Source organism: Engraulis encrasicolus, chromosome 18 (genome assembly GCF_034702125.1).
Source record: "Engraulis encrasicolus isolate BLACKSEA-1 chromosome 18, IST_EnEncr_1.0, whole genome shotgun sequence".
NCBI classification, from domain to species: domain Eukaryota; kingdom Metazoa; phylum Chordata; class Actinopteri; order Clupeiformes; family Engraulidae; genus Engraulis; species Engraulis encrasicolus.
Genome location: NC_085874.1, coordinates 6,003,364 through 6,024,559, shown reverse-complemented (window position 1 = coordinate 6,024,559; position 21,196 = coordinate 6,003,364). Strand labels below are relative to the sequence as shown.

General features: G+C 41.7%; 1 protein-coding gene across 4 annotated transcripts; it reads left to right on the top strand.

The window, feature by feature from the left end:
• The first annotated feature begins 13,694 nt into the window (after positions 1-13,694).
• hlx1 (H2.0-like homeo box 1 (Drosophila)) lies at positions 13,695-16,461 on the top strand. 4 transcript variants are annotated; one of them, XM_063222299.1, is made up of 4 exons: positions 13,695-14,230; positions 14,586-14,768; positions 14,941-15,167; positions 15,712-16,461. In XM_063222299.1, exons 1-4 carry the CDS (start codon positions 13,792-13,794, stop codon positions 16,033-16,035), a joined length of 1,173 nt encoding a protein of 390 aa, XP_063078369.1. In that variant the 5' UTR covers positions 13,695-13,791; the 3' UTR covers positions 16,036-16,461. The 4 variants fall into 4 exon arrangements, with proteins under 4 accessions (XP_063078369.1, XP_063078370.1, XP_063078372.1 ...); XM_063222300.1 differs by having other exon boundaries at positions 14,983-15,167; positions 15,712-16,460; XM_063222302.1 differs by lacking the exon at positions 14,586-14,768 and having other exon boundaries at positions 15,712-16,459.
• Positions 16,462-21,196: the final 4,735 nt, after the last annotated feature.

Sequence of the window (21,196 nt, the reverse complement as noted above, 5' to 3'; positions counted from 1 at the left end):
TTGATGTTTAGATATGCAAATGAGGGCATACATTATCAATTATGCGCTAATTTGCATACGCACCAAATCACTTTCATAAGGTGAACTCTGGCTCAAAATAACTTTTATGTGGGTAAAATATGTATATTTGAGTGTTGAGATGGTGAAAACCTTCTGAGGAATCTGGTCAAGAGGGAGTTTTTACCTGGATATATGCCCTGTGCAATATACTGTATAGGCCTACATATAGGCTATTTATTACATAGCCTACAGCATGTATACAGCACACACATACATTCAGTGTAGCAGAACTATATACAGTAGAGTATGCCTGTGTACACAAACACAAAATAACTATACAAGAGTAATTTACTGGTTTGAGGAAAGGCTTTAAGGCCTAAAATAGCACATACTGTATACGTTTTTGAAACAAAATATGATTGTAGCAGACTTTCAGTATACAACATGCAGAATAACTACAGTATGCGTACACACACACACACACACACACACACACACACACACACACACACACACACACACACATTGCATGGGTGACTCTTAACAACTCTCCTTAACACTGACAAAAGTTATCTGAAGGTTTATATTGTGCTACTCTAGTCAGAAACATAATACAAAAGCTGAAAACCAGTAATGGTTTTTGTGGTGTAGTTTTTGTAAATCATACCTGTGCTCAATGGAATTGGGCAGAAGGATTGTGTTAAGAGGCTGAATTGCTAGGTATAATAAACCTTATTTAAGTAGATGACCTCATTAACTCCTCTGAAACTCCAGAAGATTCTTCAAAAGAATGCTCAATAGTCACACAATTGCACAGTTGAAGTAAAGCCATGGCTGGGTTAGAGACTTCTGTAGAGCAAAGGTTGTAAGCACTGTTCAAAATCCACCCAGTATTTCATGTAGGAAAAAAGAGCAAAAGTACATTGTGGAATAGTGTCATCCAAGTCTTAAAGTCTTAGTCTTAAAAAATTAAAACAAATGGAAGGAAGACAAGAATGCTGACAGTATTTTTACCAATGACTATCCACACCACCTCAAATTCAAAATGCCAGACTTCTGGGACTTGTCTGCTTATAGAACCATCCACAGCCCATTGCATTAGCAAAAGTAGGCTCTACTAAATATTACTAGAATATTTAGCATATGCCTATTTTTAAGCTACATGTACAATTGATTCTGCTGGGCCCATAAAAGTGATTTCACATCTGAAATGTTGTTCTTTCCATACTGTTTAACATAATGCTAATACGAAATTGCTTTAACAAACTATCAACAGACAAACCAATAATGTTTTTCAAAAGGGGTGCCCAATCATTCAATTATTGTATACCACTGTATATGCACACACACATATTTAGAAAAACCACATAGCCTTCACCATCCCCATACTTTCACTGTATTTTCTTCAGCACATGTGTATCCTGCAGCAATCACTGGCCTTATGCGCATGTTATTTTGTGTGATGTTGGCTCTTTTGGATTTGTTCACTGTGCTGTATGTGTATGCATGTAAGGCTGTTTGGCATGGAACATTTAATTCATCCATCTAGGTCAACACTACCTCTTGACCAGGTCCCTCAAAAGGTTTTCACCAACTCAACCTCCAAGTATATATGCTTTACCCACAGACAAATATATACTTTGAGCCTGGGTTTACCATATGTAGGCGATATAAACCTCCAGATAACTTTCGTCACTGTAAAAGTCAATGGACAGTTGTTTGAGTCACCCATGTAGTGTGTGTGTGTGTGTGTGTGTGTGTGTGTGTGTGTGTGTGTGTGTGTGTGTGTGTGTGTGTGTGTGTGTGTGTGTGTGTGTGTGTGTGTGTGCGCGCGCGCACGCATGCATACTGTAGTTATTCTGCATGTTGTATAGTGAAAGTCTGCTACAATCATATTTTGTTCCAAAAACGTATGTGCTATTTTAGGCCTTAAAGCCTTTCCTCAGACCAGTAAATTTCTCTTGTATAGTTATTTTGTGTTTGTGTACACAGATTCCAGCCAAGGCTCCCCTAACATGGGCCGTGCGGCACCCGTGCCACAATATTTTTTCTGTGCACCCGGTTTCACAACTCGATGAAATTGGTGCATTCCTAAACCCATTCAAGTACTACAGACAGCATAGTACATAAACATTGTAAGGAAGAAAATTATTCCACTAGGATAGTTCAGCTTATTTTTGGTTTATTTTGGCTTACTTTAGTTATTCAATTTATTAGGCTATTCATCTTATTTTGCCATATTTTTCCTGCCTGTCTGCCGTGGGGCCCCTGGCAGCCCCCCAGGGGTCCCAGGCCCCACTTTGAGAACCACAGCCTCAGAAGGTTTTCACCATCTCAACACTCAAATATACATATTTTACCCACATAAAAGTTATTTTGAGCCAGAGTTCACCTTATGAAAGTGATTTGGTGCGTATGCAAATTAGTGCATAATTAATAATGTATGCCCTCATTTGCATATCTAAACATCAAAATACAAAAAACATCCAATACATTTTTTTCTTCTCTCATCATCAGTAAGGAACTGAGAAAGTTTCATGGTGATACCTATTATTTTATTTTTTTTAGCCTATTCACCTGTAGTAGTCTTATCTTAACAATATATTTATGCTAATTATGCAAATTGCTCAAAGTGCAACTTTGGGCAACCAAGCTAAATTCTATCCATTAGGCCCATAGATGATATTTCTGCAATAAAACTTTAGGGTACTCAACATTTCTGGGTTCATGAAATCACGACTAGACTATTGTTGGGCACCCCTATTTCAACATTCATGAAAGAAAACAGCGCGTTTTCTTTGTGTGGAGATACGAGGCGAATATTCGCTACAGAAATGCAAAAACATCACTAGCAATTGTGTCCATTGCATTACAGGTGCATGCTAGGCCTATTAGCTGAATGATAATTGGTAGGTCTTTTTCCAAGGCAGCGAGAGTATAGCCTAGGCCTATTTATTTACTGTAATTTCAAGGCCTGTGTAGCAGACATGCAGTATCAGAAATGTAGCCTACCTGTAGGCCCATTATGTTGTAAAGACAGCTGATCATGGAGAGAAATAGGCCTTCATTGTAAACAAAGGTAAACACTGGCCGTGCTTGTCCATATTTACTTAAAGTGTGATACCAAACCTTCCACAGACGGACCCCACCCTAAAAGGTCAGCCAATGTGCAACAGGCCTAGATTACCTCTTCAAGAAGCTGCCATATTTGGTCGAGTAAATAAATAATTGTCTTGTACAATCTTATCCTCTGAACTTTCAGTCCAGGGTGCATTACTTTCCCTAACCTAATAATCTGCAGTAGCCTAATAAACTGTAGCCCTATGCCTATTCTACTCCTGAAGGGCTTAGTGATGAGACCTTATGAACTGAATCTGGTATCCGGTCCGAATCGACACATAAATCAGATAGGCCTACACTGTCCTTCCCTATGGGTAATCAGTGGGATTAAATTGAAGGTCCCACTGTTTCTACTCCCAGGGCCTTATGTCCCAAAAGAGTCTGCCAAAATGTCTTGCATTGTATCTGAAGGCAGACAATAGACATGCATTCTAAAGTAGGTATCCCGCCTTACAACTTGATACCTGCTGCGTAGGTTCCAATAAGTAACCAGTCGAAGAGAACTCAGTCACACACCTACAGTATGTCATCAATGCAAAAGTATAAAGTTATATTGCATATAAAAGGTAGTCTGGCAAGCCACACTAAATGTGAGATTAAATGTGAATATTTAGTCTGGTCATTGAGACATCAGATTGTTGATGGGAACAACCCGTTTTTTCAAACCGTGTCCGTGCCTATTGGGCAACGCTTTGTCATCACTCCTTCAAAACCCTGTCCGCTTTGCATCCAAAGATTCAATACAAATCTCCTGCGTTGTGATTGGGCCTGGGGCCTGGGGCATTGTCCGAGGCTAGACCCACTCGCTGGCAAAAATAATTTTGGTCGCTTGCAGGTGGGGCTAGTTTACAAGGCTATATACAGTAAAAGGGTAAAAGATTATGTGCTACCCAAGTGCAAGTGCAAACGTGTCATTCAGTCAGACCATCCTCTGTGCCAGGCTATTTGCATTGACATATTAGAGGTGTGCAAGTCCTCTTCAAATGTTTCTAGTTCAAGTAGCAAATAGCAGTTGCAAATAATTGATGATAAAGTCCCCTATTCAGATGTGGTTGCTCCAGATTGACATAGACCTATGGCAGGGCTTCACCTTAACTTTTTGCTCACTTTGTCTTCAACGGCCACAGTGGCTAGTAGTTTTACAGTGTCACTAGCCATTCAGCCTTTCTAATAGCCACAGTTTTGTTGTCAGTATTTTTTAGATGTATTTTTTTTTACCACGATACATCTAAGCTCAGAAAATGAAGTGATAAAACAAGACAATCACTGCTATGAACATAGTGTGTTAAATTAACCTGACCCAAACCCTGTCAAAAACAACTCAACAGCTTGTCTTTGAAAGAGTGTGCTAGATACTACCATATATGGCTGAGTTCTGTTCTGACAGTCACCCTCCTGTGTTGGGCCATGCATTGTAAAGTACTTGTTTTGTCTCCCCAATGTACAGATCCGATTCCATCCCACGTCCCATGCTTGGAAGTTTTAACTGCTGTCTCTGGAAACAGGTAACCATAAGGACGTCCAGATTCAGAAGATGTGCTTTATTATAAGTATGTATTTATAATTAGAACTACAGTCTTCCTGCACTAGTAGGCTAGGTCTTTATGCTGTGAAATTAAGCTATGTTACGATCGCTTCCAGTGTTATCTTTTTTAGGACTATTATTACTGTCTTTGTGTGTGCGTGTACATGTGTGTGTACACTTTCTTACATGGACGCCGGACAATTGGCGCCATACCCTACGACAGCCTCCAGAGCTGATGTGTGACTGTGGGAAGGTGTATGCGTCTCTGGAAAGCAATTTTAGACAACGTCATTGTTGTGATACTGTTCTACATAAATACATGTTGTATGTTGTATTTCAAGTGTAAAGAAATCCGGCACACTGTCCATTCCATCAACAAACGTTAATACAACATTTTGGTCATCCGACCTTCTTCAGGTACAGACAGTGTACAGTGAGGGTGGCAGTTTGCAGGATTTCTTTACACTTGTATAACAACCCCACTGGGATAATATCCTACGCACCTGTCCAACTAGGTGTGCAAAAACATCTTCTTGAACAGTATGTTGTTGTATTAGCATGGACGTACGGTAAGTACAAGTGGATTTCAAAAAGGTTGGGACACTTGGTATTTTGTGAATAAAAGCAAAATGCTGCCATTTGCAAAACATTCAATCCATGCGTAAGATGCACAATGCCACAAGGTCAACATAGCAACAGTTAAGGTGAGGCAAAAGTATTATTTTGAGGGAAATATGTGTTCATTTAAAATTCGACCCATGCAACAAATCTCAAAAAAGTCGTGACAGGGCCAAAACCATGTTGTAATAGGTCATTCTAAAAATAACACAAGGAAGAATATTTTAAAAGGAACTATAGTGGCAGCACTCGGTAGCGAAGATTTTGAGGGACTAATTACTGATCTATTACACAGAAAGATTGAATTATCAAAATTGCAGGCATATAGGGCCTATTTCCGTAATGTAGAGTTCTGTGAAATCATTGCACGAGTTATGAGATCATGACATACCCCCATCGTCAAGAAGCAAACTATGACACTCCAACAATGACAGCTGTTGAAAAAAAATACCATAAACACAACACTTCATTAATGCACATGATGCACACATTAAACAGTGTTGCATGCGGCAAAGCTTATTCTAGATGTGTGCTCATGTACTAAGGTGTGCAGCAGGTGACAACGTGACAAAAATGAACTTTCTTCGATGATGGTTGTTGAATAACCTGATAGGGTGCTTCTCATAGTAAGACAAGCAGGTTGAAGAGCATCTCAAATGGCTGCTGGTCATCAGCCTGTACAATGACTCTCCACCAGAGGGACTCCTGGGCTTATAGCCTGGCTAGTGTGACTCTCATTCTCGTCTGGCCAAAGCACTTTCACTTCTCCAAGGGCAGGTGTAATGGATGCCAACTAGCAGATTTTGTCAGTAGAGCATTAGTAAAGCTCCCTACTAAAGCGTCATACAGAAGTGATATTAACTGAGCTATTAACACGGTGGTTTTGTATCTGTGCTCCCATGGCAAACAAAGGGTAGGAGTCCACAAGCTCTCAAAATCGTATAAAGTCAAGTCAATTCAGCTTTTATTGTGACTTTCCTCATATGCACAAGTCATACAAGGAAAATGAAATTACGTTTCTCTCTCTATACCATGTCAGGACATGTAGACATACACAGGCATACACAGACATACACAGACTGATGAAGTGCAAGACAGGACAAGTAACAGTGATGTGCACACACCAGTAAAGTGATGAAGTAATAAATAACAATTTACCAATAGGCCCCATTTTCATGACACTTGTGATAATGAAAGGCTCTTGTGAAGTGGTCTTCTGTTCAGAAGGTGCAGGATTCTGTTGACCTTTCTGTACTAAAGGGAGACTTTAGGGGAGGGGAAGGCTTTATACAAAGCTTTACTTGACTTGTAAGCTTTCGGTCCTTAGACCTCCTTAGACCTTCATCAGACAGAGACTCTGAAGTGTGCGGATTGTCTCCCTTTTGTGTGAATGTGGCTGAGTGTGCATGTACGTGAGGGTGTGAGTGCTTGTGTATCTAATGCAGAATAAGGGATTGATTCATTTGTATTCTTACATTTCTTACGAAATAGAGGGAACTTCCCTCCCCTTATTGTTTCCTGTTTGTTTCCTGGCAAGAGTGAGTACTTGTGTTTTATTATTATCCACGAGACGAGCGGTGCACTGCGTCCGCAGCTGCAAATATCCAAATTCTTACCCCAGCTGGATCCATACAGAGCACTGTAAGGACGGAATGGGATGCGTAAACAGTAGACACCCTACGATTCCCATCCACAGTAAATCATGCAGCCTCTTGACAGCAGTCTCCATGCGCGATGCTGAATAGCTTTGGCTGGAATACATTTGGCCCCTCTTGGTCATGCAACTCCCCCGGCGCTACTAAAATGTTGGGAACAAGCTCACGGTCAAATTCTGGTTTGTCTGCTGGTCCGCAAAAATCATTGAGTCAAACACGTTAATCAAGAGGCTTTTTTTCCCCTCCTCCTCCCCCTTCCAAGCTTAACAGATGTGAGTTACTCTGCAACTGAGTGACGATGAGGATGCGCCTGAATGAGGCCTAAAGTAATTAGATTCTGAATTAGATTAGGTGTCTGATTTTAATCAGTTGTATCACTCAGCTCTGCAAACTTTCAATCATTGAATACCTCTGAACATTCTTTCCTGCTCTTCTATCTTTTTATTATTATATTGAAACGTAGGCCTACCACAATATTATTTATGCCCACTTTTTTGCAGTACTCAAAGTAACCACTAGATGGAAACCAAGAAACAAATTATAAATAGCAGAAAGGTAAGAGTGCAAGATTGATGGCGTTTTCTATGCTATTGTGCCTCATAGTCAAGCTAGTGATATAAAAAAGCAATTCTGCATGTATTTGCTATAAAAATGGATATCATTCCCTGTGCACAATCACAAAGGATATCTTCACAATAAAAGACAATTGGACTGCATGTTCTTAAACATTCATGTTTCTTAAATTTCTCCACAGAATGGCATTAAGTCTAGGCTACTGAATGGTAGGCCTATTCGTTATAACTTGCCAATCTATTTTGCTTTGGGATGTCTCTTTTACTGTTTTTTTGTTTTGCAATATCCTACTGGGGGACAGCAAGACAAAATAATAAAATGAAAATGTTTAACATGTCCGTCATTGCATCTGGGTTTGCTCGACACCTGCTGCATCACTGCAGCCATGTCTTGTTCCGGCCTAAGATTTTTACCACCTGCTAATTCGCGTTTTGTGTCGTGTTAATAGCGCAATTAATTGCTAACAGGAGCCCTAACCCCTGGGATTGGGGTAGCTGGTGTGGATAGGAGGTACAGCTGTTCAGTGTTTCTGCTACGGAGGGCTCTGGCCTAACTCAGCCCCCATGGCTAACAGTAAACAAGTCCTCAACTGATGACTGTATGGGATGTCTTATGGCCTAATCGGGGAGCGCTTTTTTTTTTTGTTACTTCTCAACGGGCCTCTGTCACTGGAGTGCCATTACACACACACACACACACACACACACACACACACACACACACACACACACAAAAAACGATGCATGCCGTTAAACAGCATTAACGGGATGCCTGCCAAGATACTGTTGGAGAAGAAGCAGTAATGGTTTGTTATGATGACCTTTGCGTTTCCATTACTCTTTTTTTCATATTTAAAGCATGATGGCAGGGGGCCCCGAGGCCCGGGCGGGGGCCACCACTCCACTATGAGTTTGATTTAACCCTGTGTACACTGGCCCCGTGAGTAATTAGGAGACAGCGCTCCTCTGACACTAAAGAGCACCAAGACCTCCTTTAATCTGTGCTGCGGCTGTTTTTAAGTAAACATTAGTGGCCGTTAATGTACAGGCACGGGACACCATCATATTTAAAAGCTTCCATTAAAGAGCAGCTTAGGGCGTTTTTAGAAAACGGATAGCCTGAAGAGCATTTTATACACGCTCTAGTCTCTTATGCCCCATCTCAAGTTGGAATAAATACTTTGGGAACATCTTCCACAGACATGAATCTCAAGAGAGTTTACACATAGCCTTGTGTGTGTGTGTGTGTGTGTGTGTGTGTGTGTGTGTGTGTGTGTGTGTGTGTGTGTGTGTGTGTGTGTGTGTGTGTGTGTGTGTGTGTGTGTGTGTGTGTGTGTGTGTGTGTGTCTGTCTGTCTGTCTGTGTGTCTGTGTGTGTGTGTGTGTGTGTGTGTGTGCGCATGGGCGCGCACATGTGTTAGACAGAAAATCACTTTGAGATGAAAAAAACACACATTGCACATAGACATAACACAGAGTCATTAAGTAGTGTGGCTTTGACTCATCCAATGCCTTTCCAGTTTCTGCAAAGAGTCAAAATGTTTTATGACATTTTCATCTGGACCTTCCAGTTATGATTCTACATCAGCTGTGTGCCAGCGACTCCTCTTGCCAGCAATAGTGGTATTAGTTACACAGTTAATAATGTAGTGTTAATACAGCACAGAGAGTACTCTGGCAACCAAACATAGTCTAGATGTTAAATTGACTCCATAAGTGTTGAATTAACACGACATTATTAACTCTGTATATGGGAAAAAACAACTCATATGTTCCTTAAAAACCTTTTTGTAAAAAGATCCAATGGTTTACATTTGATCGATGGCTCCAGCGACTGTCTGTCTGACTGTCATGAAGACTTGATCTAGGCCCGTCCCAACAGTTGGAACGAAGGCATCCTCTGGGAAGCAATTTCTCAGATAGGGAGGGGGATGGGGAGAGAGAGAGAGAGAGCGAGAGAGAGAGAGAGAGAGAGAGAGAGAGAGAGAGAGAGAGAGAGAGAGAGAGAGAGAATATTCCATGAGGTTACCATATTTTCCCATGATCGGTTAGTTTGAGCGTTATGATATTTCATTTTTTATGATTGCTGCCTGATAGTCTCTCTTGATGGGCAGACAGGGGCTTCCTCTTCCAGCTCCCCATTCCAAGAGCTCCACTTAGCTGCAGGTCACCATGGAGGGCTCCATAAGTCTAGAAACAATAACAAACACTGAACTCTCACTGGGCCTTACTGCAGAAGATGATTTTACCACTGCACAAATTAGACGTGATGTGCTTTGGAAATGTGTGTTGCTGTTGTTGGTGTTGTGCCGTGGTGTGTTGTTCATCATACACAGTGAAAGTTGCTTGATCACTTTCACAGTTACCAATGTCATAGGACTTTGGGTGAAAATGTGTGGCCTAATCGATGCGTTATGTTGAAACATTGAATTAGAAAAGGAAAGGGGTTGGGAAAAAATGGATTACACTTTATTTTAATGGAGCACTATTACAGTGGCTCTACCACATTACTATAGGTAGGCCACAGTGTAATAACCAGTGTAACACTATGTACCAATTATGTACTTACACCTAGGTTTAGGATAAGGGTTGGTACATGGTATTACACTGGTATTACATGGTATTAAATATTGTTACACTGGTTATTACACTGTACCTAATGTGGTAGATCCACTGTAATAGTGAACCAGTAAAATTAAGTGTTACCAAAAATGTTCACAAATATGTTTCCCTTTAGGTATAATCGAAAGCCTAATTTGCAACATTTGAGTGTAATTCAATACAATTAGGTTGATATAGACCCTCTATGAATATTCTGATATGAATAATATGAATAATACCTCACTTGCTACTGTATGAGAAGGGGCACTAGAGCCACTATATTTCCAGTTAGGCCATAAAATGATGGACACTGAATAAAATTGTTTTTCTGTGTTTATATGTTTCTTTGCATTTGACCAAGAACCCCTCATTGTTAATTCACACACGCACACGTGTGCGCGCGCACACACACACACCGACAGACACCATAATCAAAACACTGGACTGATGGACTGGTTGACACAGTGGCATAACTCGTATACATCTACTTCTACCTATACCATCTAATTATGTAGTTATTATGGATTATACAGATATTGAAACTTGGCTGTCATGGCATTTATTTTGACTTTGACCAATTTATTTCCCTTTTCTTCATACTTGCATGGTGTTTAGGGAGGAAGTTGTTGCACACCAAAAAGGACACTGTTTCTGCTGAGATATTGTCTGAAATTATAGGGTACAAAACACACCAGAGAGGCTTCAGAAGTTAATTCTGTCGACAGTGGAAATGGTGGCTCTGTGCCATGGAGAACACGGGTCACAATAGCCTCCAGTCCCATTAAAATCTGCGAAAGTTCCTTCCTGAAGCAAACACATGGCCAGAAATAGCCCTCTTGGCGTGAGCTGCCGCAGGCCAACAACTATGGGGAATAATAATAATAATGATTCGAAGTGTTTGATAATGGAAATGATTTAATTGTATTCACAGACTCTGTCCAAACTCATTTAGCCACCGAGCTGTTGTTGAAATTGTTCTGTACTGTTAAAATGTTTCCTGGACATGGAATAACACTCTCTGTCTCTCTGTGTCTGTCTGTCTATCTCTCTCTCGCTCTCTCTATCTCTCTATGATCTCCCACAGTCCAGTGTACGTGTACTGTGCAGCCTATTGCCATGAGTGTTATAGTTTATATTTCAAACCCCCTTTTGTGTCTGAGATTTGTGACTCATATCTGGATCATTGTATCCTCAGACACCGTGTGTTCCTCCCCACCCCTCACATTATTAAGAAGAACAATGACTTGAGTCATTTATGAAGGGGGGAGTGCTGAGAGCCATACTGTAGGCCTGTGCTAAAAATATTGAAATCAATACGTCTTTCATCACACAATTAATTCAGGGTCCATTTTCTCAAACAGTTTTTACACAATGGCTCCATAAATTACAACTAGTGGCAGGAAAATTCCTTGTCAAGTGCTCCATATTCTGTACTTTTTTACTGGAAAGAAACTTTTGAAACAAGAGGCTTCCATTTAAAAACGATCATAATAAAATATGAAGAGCTTACAAAAAGCTATTATTTGGACGCATTGAGCTCACTAACTACGGCGCGTTTCGTTTGAAAACGTTTTCTTTGGAATGATAGTTCTAATATTAAACTCATTGACCTCACCTATTGTTGAAGCATGTGAATGCAGCAGGGTCAGAAAGAATATTCCAAGCATCGTCTGAATGAAGAATGCAAATGTTTTGTTCTCTTTGCCACTTGACTTACCCTCCCTATCTTTTTTGTCATCAAACCACTTGTGATACCTTATACACGAACAGGGTTTTCAAGACCACCTTTGTTGGTCAGTGCAAGTACTTGGCTGTAGAGAGATGCAAGTGTTTAAATAAAATAAATGGGTGGGCATAGTTGACTTGTTAGGACCTCGTATCATATTAATAGTATGGAGTCCTTATTTGGTCTGTTTTTACTCTTAGCCTGTTTTAAATCGATGCGTAAAAATGTCATCGGGGGATATTCTAGCACGTCTGCGTCGCTGCTCTGCACTCTATGGGCACCTGGAATAATTGGTGAGAGAGCCGCTTTAGCTTACCACCCCTCACCAACCACCACCACCCCTCTCCTCTCACCTCCTCTCCTCATCCCACATCCCTTTCCTTTGCTTTTTTAAACTCGCCGGTTGAGAGCAAACGTTACATTTCATCTCTAAATTTAACCCGGAAAAGTGTCACTCGAAAACACTGCGATAGGTAGCCAGGGTCACAGACCCATCCGGCTTGGCAATGAATCAGCAGCCGCTCAAAGAGCCGGTGGGAGAATACCAACCAACATATTATTGACGCGCTTATAGCCTGCGAACCAACAGTCTTGATGGTATGAAAACTGGCATGAAAAAATAGGACTTTATACCCTCAAAGTTTTACCATGTGATCATTAGCGCACCATAGGCCTAAAGAAAAAAACATGAGCTTCGTTTTGGGGGAATTTTCACATACAAAATTATTATTATTATGCATGCCTGTTATTGTTATTATTATTATTATTATTATTATTATTATTATTATTATTATTATTATTATTATTGTTATCATTATGCTTTATCACTGTCCATTATTCAGTGCACACATGTAGTCTTTTACAAAACAACATATAAAAAAATGCAGTGAACTGACAGCCACTGCATATTCCGTTGTTATATGAGCAACTTTTCCATATGGCCGAGGCATCGCCTCTGAAGTCGGGCTAATTGTGTTTTCGTTTTAGAAGGGAATAGATTTCCTCTGTTTATTATGAGCGAGGGGCGGATTTGCGTCACTGTACAACTTGCAGGTCGAGATAAAGTTGCACAAATATTGAAAAAAGGAAGTGCTAACAGTCATTATAAAAAATCCCCCCCAAACGACCGGAAGAAATAAGGATTTCTGCTGTATCCTAAAATACTAAAACAAGTGCTATTTTTGGATTCATCTAGCAGGCATATCCGCTCATTTAGCGCAAATCAGGCCCCATCGACAACAGGATGACCTGCATCTAATAAACCCGAGTTTCCTGCACTCACAGGCCCCCGCTGTGTGAAGCCTGTCGCCGCTGTTTTGTGCGTCATTTAGGGCTGTATCACTTCACTGTTGGGTTTTCAGATGTTTTTAAGTGAGTCCACTTCTTACAACAACCCATTTCAAGCAAATTAAACGGAAAAAAATGACTCAAAGCCTGCTAACCACTTTAAGCACATTATTCAAGACAATGCCCTGCTACTACATTATGGGAAGATAACTACCAAATTATATTCACAGTCAATACATAACAGCAAGCAATACATACACAAGCGTCATGCACAGAGAGCGCGCGCACGGGGAAGAGAAACGTGGGGACTCAAATGCGTAGATTGAAGTTCCTCTTCTACAGAAAAAAATATTCTGCTGTTATTGGTAACCAGTAAAACACAATTTTCCATGATAAAGGTTTTTATACACTGTGACACACAATGGAGCATACAGGTTACTTTGTTTTTCGTGCCACAGCATGCAGTGCGCGGCGCATCCTTGCTTCGCAGTTGCGCGTGACGCCCATTGGCCACGGCGCAGCCAATCAGTGCACATGTTCCAACTTTTACGTAGGACTGCTTGGAGTGAAGTTTCATAGCTGTCTGAAAAATCTCTGACATATGTTGGACTGCATCTTACGGTGACTGTTACATGCGGACGCTTTTGAATATTTCTGTTATATTGATAAGGCGTGTTAGGTGGCCAGGATGTACACAGCCGGACTAAATCCGTTTTACGCGTCCAATTTCAGCCTTTGGTCTGCATACTGCTCCGGTGGTTTTGCGATGGATAATATGAAAAAGCCTTCGTTTTGCATAGCAGATATTTTACATATCGGTGATGCGGACGGTCTTCCAGGGTCGTCGGCGCTCATGGCTCATGTCGCACCCCGCTCTCAGATTCATTCTTCTGGATCCCCACTGCGTCCCTCTCCTGTGGCGGCGGCAGAGGCAACGGTCTTCGGTACAAGAGGCAACCCCGCATCCCCTTATCACAGACATGGAATACACTTAACCGCCGTCTCCAGAACAACGTTAAACTCCCAGCAAGCTCCACCACCCTCAAGCAAGGACCTCAAGTTTGGAATTGACCGGATTTTGTCCACAGACTTTGATCCAAAAGTAAAAGAAGCATCGTCATTGCGAGGTAGGCAACGCCAAAGTTTTAATTCAGGCCTATTTGTTACCACAAACTGCGCATGTTATACTGTCATTTGTTTTGGCTTCATTGTAATGGTATCATGTGCTATCATTACACAACATTCATTTACTCACATTGTTTGGGGGAAACAGTTACTCATGTTTGTACTCATGAGTGCTATTGCTGGTTTTAAAATATATATATATATAAATCCAGTCAAAAAGGCAAGGGTAGAAACGCACGCATCTTAAAAAATCACTCTCAAAATTGGCTAATAGGCTTTGAAGTGTGTCATGGTCATTTCAGGGTAGGTTGCCTCGCACACGCAATTTCATTTGACCTTTCTGTCGTTTTGCACCAGATCTCACGTCTATCGTTAGCGCTAATCGACACTCGGCGGCAGTCCACGTCTCCGTGCAGCCCCCGGCGAGCCAGTACTTCGCATCCCTAGATCCCGGGATGAATGACGCGTCGTGCCGGATGAGCTCGTTAGGCACCGCGGCGAGGCAATCAGGCCAACACCAGTTTCAGGACACCTTTCCAGGTAGCGTAGCCAATCACTGCACACATTGAACACACTGTTAGGCCAAACGAAACGGACGACGTAGGCTATCCCTAGATTTTCGCTGTAGCATCACGCATGCATTTGAAAGTTTACTACAACATTTCCCACATGGCCCACTGTTTATGACAATTGTGAATGCCTTTGTGTGCAGGTGCTGTTGTTGACCCTGCCTGCTTTGCTCTCCTCCACACAGGACCATATGCTGTTCTCACGAAAGACACCATGCCTCAGACCTACAAGAGGAAAAGATCTTGGTCCAGAGCAGTGTTTTCCAACCTACAACGAAAGGGGCTCGAAAAACGTTTTGAAATACAGAAATACGTCACCAAGCCCGACCGAAAGCAGCTCGCTGCCATGCTGGGCCTCACCGACGCACAGGTAAGCCATGACACCGCACACCTTGAAAATAACCAAAAAAATCATGTAGTTCTCTCTCTTTCCGTGAGTATTTGTCCTTTGGCTTTTCTGGGGGCATCTGCTTTAATTATTGCGAAATCTCAAGGCTATTGTAAGATGAGGACAACATTGCAGGATGGGGAAGTGGCAGCGCACACACCCTGCAAATGTCTGTATGTCAGCCCTCTAACTTTACAAGAAATGTATTGCGTAATTATGAGGCCTGGGGAAATGAAAGTCCATTATACTAAATCATATCAAACGCAATAGGGGTCATAGGGAATTCTGTTTCACAATGCTCAATATTCTTGAGAACTAAAACGGTTGCACTCCAGAGAAAAAAACGAGTCTTCCACAACATTATTCAGTGTACAATCTTTTATGTGGGCCTTGTAGGCCTGTGCATTTTGCCCTTCATATAACCACATATGCTGTTATCACTTTAATAAGAAATACACTACAATTCACCCTTAGCTATAAGACAGCTATCAGGCAGATGCTTAAATCCAGTTTCATGTCTCTCCAGGTGAAAGTTTGGTTTCAGAACCGAAGAATGAAATGGAGACACTCCAAGGAGGCTCAAGCACAGAAGGACAAGGAGAAAGAACAGCCTGACAAGGCCCAGGCGGATGGCGACCAGAAAGAGCCAGAGGAATCCGAGTGCGAGAGCGAACACAGCGAGTCCGACTTCGAGGAAGGAACCGAGGACAAAAGTGACGTCGACATCACGGAGCACAACAAGAGCAGCGTAAGCGTGATCATGAGCGGCCCAGCGTCCGCAATAAGCGACGACACGACGACGACCGGCGCGCTCACGGAAACACCTGCATCGTCGCAGATATTACTATGAACAGCAAACTGTTTTAATGTCAAGACTGATAATTTATCGGACCCTCTGTTGCCTCAAAGTTGAGAGTGCAACTGCCTGTCCCTAAGCGCCTCCAGTGTGCAGGTATGCGTAAAAATGTGGACTCCCCTTAACCCACAAATAGGACTATGAAGTACGATGTCTTTGACATTTTTTCCTTAAAAAGGAAAAAATATATTGCTCTTGTGAAATCCTCTCTGAACCACTCTCACCAACTGAACTTGGAAAATATATTTACACAATGTTAACTGTTATGTTTTGGCATTTGTTCCTTTGATTTGTATAATATTTTGCCTGTAATTTGCACTGAAGATAATGTAAATTAAAAGTTTCTTACATTTAAGTGTATTGATACAATCGAAGTCATTAAATATTTCAATACAATGACGTGGTTTTGACTCATTGTCTTGTTGGGCTATTTTAAATTTACACTGCACTATAGGCCTATAACTGATGATTGTTAAGGCCCAGCCTGATTTTGATTTTAGATTTAGATAGCCTATCTTAATAAAAATAATAATAATAATAAAAAAAAACCAGGCTATTTCAAAGGGCTATTGTTACATCCTACACAGTTTGGCAACAATGCAATATCATGTTCAGTGGGAGTCGAACGCAGGGGTTTGATTTTCCATAGGCCACAGATGTGGGAGGTTTTATTTGAGAGGTTTTATCACTATAGGAGTGCCAGCATTACGCACAACCAAAAAATAGGCGATTGTTTTAAGGAGGTTGTTTTCGATTTCCCATACTCGATTTAATCTAGGCCTACACCAAAATTGGCCATGTCAGCATAGCCTCTCCCATACATTTGCCTCCCTCCCCATATTGGCCAATAGGCAAATTATGGACGTTTCGTTTAGTGACTGCGCTTTCATATAATGTATTATTTTACACAACAACAAAAAAACGTTTTCTTGAGGTGAAAAAAAATGCACCAGAGTTAGCTGAATATTTAGCCTAAGTCACACCCCTGCGCACGCATGGCACATAGTCTCGGAAGTCTATATTTTTTTTTCTTCATAGGGCCTACAACAACTCGGTGACTTTCCTGAATCATAGGTGGTTGATAAATGGCAGCTTTGTCATCTTTTGGCTCCTAAACGATCTCCTAAGCACTTAAATGTAAATCTGTTGATCCTTTTCACCCTGTATAATGATAACATATGTAAGAATGTTAGTCGGGGGAAATCTGACTTACAATAAGCAGAGGGCGGATTTATTGTTTGTATACATTCACCGGCTCCAGATATCGGCAAAGAAACGGATGAGAGGGTTTTTTTTCGGACCCAGCTTTAGATCTCGGTATTAGACCTCAGCCATTTATGGACCTCTTTCGCAATCCAAGGGACAGGCAATAAAACTGGTTGCTAAATGTCCTGTTTTGATTTAACAGTTTGTTGATTAAATGTACAATGTAATAAACGTTGACTGAACACTAACACCCATAAAACAGCCGCGCTTTGGTGGACAAGAAATAGCCACGCTCCTTACTTTTTGGTTAATTTTTTTCACAGCGATATTTACTTGGATTTTAGTGTTCTAGTGCCTAGTAGGCATATAACGGCAGCAGCAACAACAATAGCCCATGGTTGCTGCTACTATTAATAATAATGATTACAATAATATTAATTATTATTATTGTTTTAGAACAGGCATATGCAGCTTATAGTCATATTGATGCATGTTGTTGCAGACACACACACAAACACACACACCCACCCACCCACACACACACACACACACACACACACACACACACACACACACACACACACACAATCTAGGCCTACATACATATGCACAAGCTACATGTTCAGAGTCTTATATGTTCCAATAAGTCTGTGGGAGTTATTAGAAATGTAAAAGGAGCCCCATAAATTTGAACTCTCTCCTGATGTTCCCTCAATGATCCACACATTTGTCTAGTCATCATTAAAGTAGCCTTCTCAGATATAGCGTGTGGTGGTGGTGGTGCACTGGTGTGTTATCGCTATAAAACCTACCCTGTATTCTCTATAAATTTCAGCTGAATGAACGGACACTTACCAGTGATGTAGTTAATTTTAGAGTGGTGGGCTTTTGTCCTATCCACTTACCATTCACACTTGCAACCTATATATTTATGAGTTTATAACATATAGCCTAGTGTGTGTGTGTGTGTGTGTGTGTGTGTGTGTGTGTGTGTGTGTGTGTGTGTGCATGCGTGAATTAACATTTAGGGGTTTTTGTTCAAATGCATAGCACATGCATACACAATGCGTGCCTTTACATTTTAGTGCATGTGTGAATGCGTGCGTGTGTGTGTGTGCACGGGCATGTGTGTGTTTGTGTGTGTATGTGTGAAAACGCCTACAATAGCTAATTAACCTGCCTATCCATAGAGCAGAAATATTCTGTCTGAATGATTTGACCAAAGAGCAGCAGAAGCTCTTCTGTCCGCCATGGGGTCCTCTCCTCCTTCTCATCCGGAAAGAGGGAAGACCTCTTGAGATATAGACCGTTTTTCCACTTAGGGTCGCATCTTGAATTCCACTTTGCAAAAAAAAAAACAAATCCCCCTCCATTGCTCTCTGCCTTACCTGCAAACAGTTCTTTGTGTGTTCCATCCATACAAACTAGGGATTTGGCTGCGTTTTAGAAAATGCCGGCTGTTTCTCTCACCTTTAGCGTCGGGTCCTGGAGCTCAGCCGGCCTGCAAGCTTATAAACCGACTCTAAGATCAACTGAGGTCCTTAAGTCAGACAGTTGCAGAAAACAGAAACCCCTGGAGTTCAAGTGTTGACTGGTTGCCACGGATACACTTGGATCAGGGCCTTTTATCAGTTGATTATGAATCGTCGAGCACAAACCACATAAATAATAATAATAAAAAAAATGTTCCTAGTGCTCCAGCTCTCAGTGTGAATTTTCAAATTATTTCTCGTCGAGCTATAAATCTTGTTTTGTATGCGCAACACATTAAAATAACAATAACAGTCCCAAATGCTTAAAATAATACTGCAGGTCTTGATTTGTGAACTGTCTTATGAGCTTTTATGACGAGGCGAGGAGAAACTCCATCTGGCCTCCATATATAATGTCAGACCTTCAGCACCCTTTTGAGGAGCACCATATATGTTGCCTGCCTGCCTGCCTGCCTGCCTGCTTGCCTGCCTGCCTGTCTGCCTGCCAGCCTGCTTGCCCGCCTGCCTGCCTGCTTGCCCGCCTGCCTGCCTGCCTGCTTGCCCGCCTGCCTGCCTGCTTGCCCGCCTGCCTACCTGCCTGCCTGCCTGCCTGCCTGCCTGCTTGCCCGCCTGCCTGCCTGCTTGCCCGCCTGCCTGCCTGCCTGCCTGCCTGCCTGCATGCCTGTCTGCCTGCCTGCCTGCCTGCATGCCTGTCTGCACAGGCCCTTGGTCAAGAGTGTCACTGAAGAGACAGAGAGGGCTCTCCACAGACAGAGCACCAGCCCCTCCCCTAAGGGACGGATTATGACTCCATGGGCCCCTTGGCCAGAAAACAAGATAGGGCCCAATGGCCATTGCAAGTTTCCAAAAAGAAGGTTTAGGAGGTTTAGCAAAGATGTTGTTTGTGTTTAATTAGGTGCAATTTTTAACTCAAAATGACACTGTAAATATAGACAGATAAATTAAGCTCTGATTAAGCTCTTCCGGGGCCCTGGACTCCATGGGCCCCTGGGCACCGCCCAACCTGGCCCAGTCTGTAATTCGGCCCTACCTCCCCCCAGCTTCCCCACCCGACTCAACTCAACCAAAACACGTTGTGAAAAAGTGGGTGTTCAAAATGAATTACAGGGGTTGGTGTATTTTGCCTAAAAACATTTAAGCTCATGGATTACACTGGCCTGAAAGCTGTAAACTATATGCTAACTTGAAGCATTACCTGTGACCGTGTTTGATGTGTTGTCGGAGATGGTTGTTGGCTGGTTTTTGTAGCAAGTGAAAACATGGAGGGTAGGGGGGGCAAAGAAAAAAAAACAGTCCCACATCCGTCAGTCAAAAAGAGAACTCTGGAAATGAATGCTTCACTGACCTTGTGACCTGAAAATACCTCTCTGGGGGGGAAATCATTTATAGACACTCATTGCACAGTATAGGGAATAGGACTTTCTATTGCACAAAAGCCTAAATGAAGTGTACTCATTGACTACTGTGTATCAGAGAGACGCACTGAAGACATATCCTACAGATTCAGACAGTAGTTAACGTCATTTAAGATTTAGTTGATAAAAGGCATGCTCTCCCTCTCTCTCTATCTCCCCCTCCCTCCCTCTCGCTCACTCTCACTACTGTCTGCACTCCATCTCTCTCTCTCTCTCTCTCTCTCTCTCTCTCTCTCTCTCTCTCTCTCTCTCTCTCATACACACACACACACACACACACACTAATGTCTGCACGCCATCTCTTTTCTCTCTCTCTCTCTCTCTCTCTCTCTCTCTCTCTCTCTCTCTCTCTCTCTCTCTCTCTCTCTCTCTTCTTCATTAAACCAGTCGTTATCAGCACTCCTCCAAGAGTTTTTATATATTCATTATTATTTTCTCCAATTACTTCTCTTGATTTGCCGTTCACAAAGTAAACTGTGAAGAGCATTATTTTATAACGACATATTGTACAATACATTGATGTGGTTACATTGCGGTGTTGTGAGATGTTGATGAGTCTGTAGCATGTCTAGTGTATAGTGTCATTAACAACTCCTTTACATTTCTTAATCATCCGTTCACAAAGTAATCCATAAAAATTAATCTTTTTGAATTGAATATAGCACAGTCTGCTATTACATTGCTGAAGTTATATTGAGTTGCTGTACCTTTCAGAGATGTTTATGGTTTTTATTAGCATGTATATATAATGTAATTGCAGTCTCTCTCTCTCTCTCTCTCTCTCTCTCTCTCTCTCTCTCTCTCACTCTCTCTCTCTGGCTTTTCCACTTTACCTTGGGAAGGTTTCACCAAAATGGCTGTAAATCTGTTCGTCTAAATGGTGCGTTTTATTTAGTTACACAAAACTGAAGACGTGCTGTTTCCACCTGGGCTGTGTGTTTGTTCAATCAGAGGGTGATTTACGGGATAAGCCGAGTCATTCAGCCTTAAACCAGGAGAGCACACACCTCAACGACTTCAGCATACTGCACAAATATCATA

Coding starts and splice junctions, on each gene's coding strand:
- hlx1 (XM_063222299.1), top strand. CDS start 13,792: ATGTACACAGCCGGACTAAATCCGTTTTACGCGTCCAATTTCAGCCTT. Junction 14,231..14,585: donor AGAAGCATCGTCATTGCGAG/GTAGGCAACGCC, acceptor GTTTTGCACCAG/ATCTCACGTCTATCGTTAGC. Junction 14,769..14,940: donor GTTTCAGGACACCTTTCCAG/GTAGCGTAGCCA, acceptor CTTTGTGTGCAG/GTGCTGTTGTTGACCCTGCC.